At 27.9% G+C, this 1,960-nt stretch overlaps 1 protein-coding gene across 1 annotated transcript in view; it reads right to left on the reverse strand.

The window, feature by feature from the left end:
- Positions 1-1,567: 1,567 nt before the first annotated feature.
- LOC108694673 (cGMP-dependent protein kinase, isozyme 2 forms cD4/T1/T3A/T3B) overlaps positions 1,568-1,960 on the reverse strand; it is a 44,596-nt gene continuing 44,203 nt past the window's right edge. The window contains 1 exon segment of the mRNA XM_018204301.1: positions 1,568-1,929. Within this exon segment, the coding sequence (XP_018059790.1) occupies positions 1,718-1,929 (212 nt within the window). The 3' untranslated portion in view covers positions 1,568-1,717.

Below are 1,960 nucleotides of genomic sequence, written 5' to 3' on the forward strand. Positions count from 1 at the left end.
CTCCTGTCTCTATCACTATTTAATTGTGCCTCCTAGCTGAAAAGCTCTCTTTGTCTGTCAAAGAGTTGAAAATTCGCTCAAAAAGTGAGAGTCTCTAATTGAATATTGGAGATGGCATGTACATAAAATCCAATAATAAAAAATATCAATGTAAAAATATAAATTAAAATATCATGTGTCTACTCTGATAATTGATAATATTATTTTATTTTTGTAATATTTTTATTTTTGTATTTTGATATTAAATGTTCTTTTTAGTGTTAAGAAATCTAATATCTTCTACTCCAAAATCAATACGAGCCTAAAGTGTGGATAATACTAATACAATTATGAATTTTGAAAATATCCTTTGTCACAAATGAGCCAATTGTTTTATACTTGATTGATATTGTTATTTTATTTTCATTCATTAATTTTATTGTTGATCACATATTTTTTATTGTTAAATAGTTTTTGTTTTTTTCTCTCAAATAGTTATTTATATAAACACATTTTTTTTCTTTATTCCAAATACATAAGAAAAGATACTTTTATTTAATTGCAATTTTTATCCTGTTCTTTTTCGCGCGTTTTAACTACAAGTACAATTTGTTATATCTAAATGCTAGAGAAATAGCGATATTAAATTACGATGTATCATGATTTTATTAAAATATTGAAATGTTATCCTAATGCTGTTTTCACTTTTCATTTGCCATCTTTCGAAATACAAGAATTTTACATATAAAAAAAAAATTAACAAATGCGTTATACATATTCGATACAATTGAATGTCTGGCTAAGAACCAGCCAAGTTTATATTCTCAAATATTACAAAGAAATCTATATGTACAATATATGCGCCATATATTTACAAAATCTTATTCTCGTTTTGCTACTATTTTTAACATGAAAATAATGCTTCCTACAAATGTAATTGCAATATACAATTTCAATTGAAAAAAAATCATTAAATGTTACAATACAAGTCACTAAAGAGAATGAATTTGGTTGATTCTTGTAGCCACACCTACAATTGTTATTAATAAAATTTTATATTGCATGATGTATATCCCATATTAAAAATTTATACGGTATTTATAATTCATTATTTACAAGAGTCACATATAATTAATTAAAATATAATTATTACAATAAACTATAAAGTAATCAAACAACAATGAACTTGCCATAAAAAATTTAACATCTGATCGATCAAGCTATATGCATTTTGACAAGTTAAATGGATGGCAAGAGGTCCCTTGGACTTGAGCTGACGGTTTCTGGCATGTTTCTGACCGCGTTTCTGAGCACAAGTATGACATGTATGAGTTTACCTCTTCGAGGTAATAATGGCACTTGACACTTGCATATCCTATTATAATGTATAACACTGGAGAAGATGCTTCTAGAACCCGTCAAACGCGACATAAATATAAAATTTGTAGTTCTTTTTAAATTTTTGCATCATCCGAAATTCATCAAAATCATAAAAATTTTTAATTTTATCATAATGCAATTTTTCTCATTCACAAATTCCGATTATACTTATTATGAAATATGACGAAAAATATGATAAAATGCGACTGTAATCTCTATATCACGTGATATGAGAAAAGTATAAATAAATGCAGGTGTCGCCAATTATCTCGCAATCGAGAGAGCGTTATGTCCTATTACAATTTCCTGCTAGATTAAAAACGCGAATATTAAATAGAAATCCTTTATATTTTTTGCATTAAAAATCGTTATCCCAACCGGAAATATCGTCGGGTGGCGGTGGATCGGAATCAGCTGGATAAGCGTCGAAATTCGTAGTGTCTGTAGCGCCTTGAACTCGTGGTAATATCGGGGGTTCCAAAGTTCTCGTTTTTAAACCTTCCCAATTAAAGCCATCGAACCATCTATAATGAATTCATAGGAATATATTCATAGGAATATTGTTCTGGTCTTTGATTTTAAAATGCTAAGAGATAAGAAT

This window comes from Atta colombica, unplaced genomic scaffold (genome assembly GCF_001594045.1).
Source record: "Atta colombica isolate Treedump-2 unplaced genomic scaffold, Acol1.0 scaffold121, whole genome shotgun sequence".
Taxonomy (NCBI): domain Eukaryota; kingdom Metazoa; phylum Arthropoda; class Insecta; order Hymenoptera; family Formicidae; genus Atta; species Atta colombica.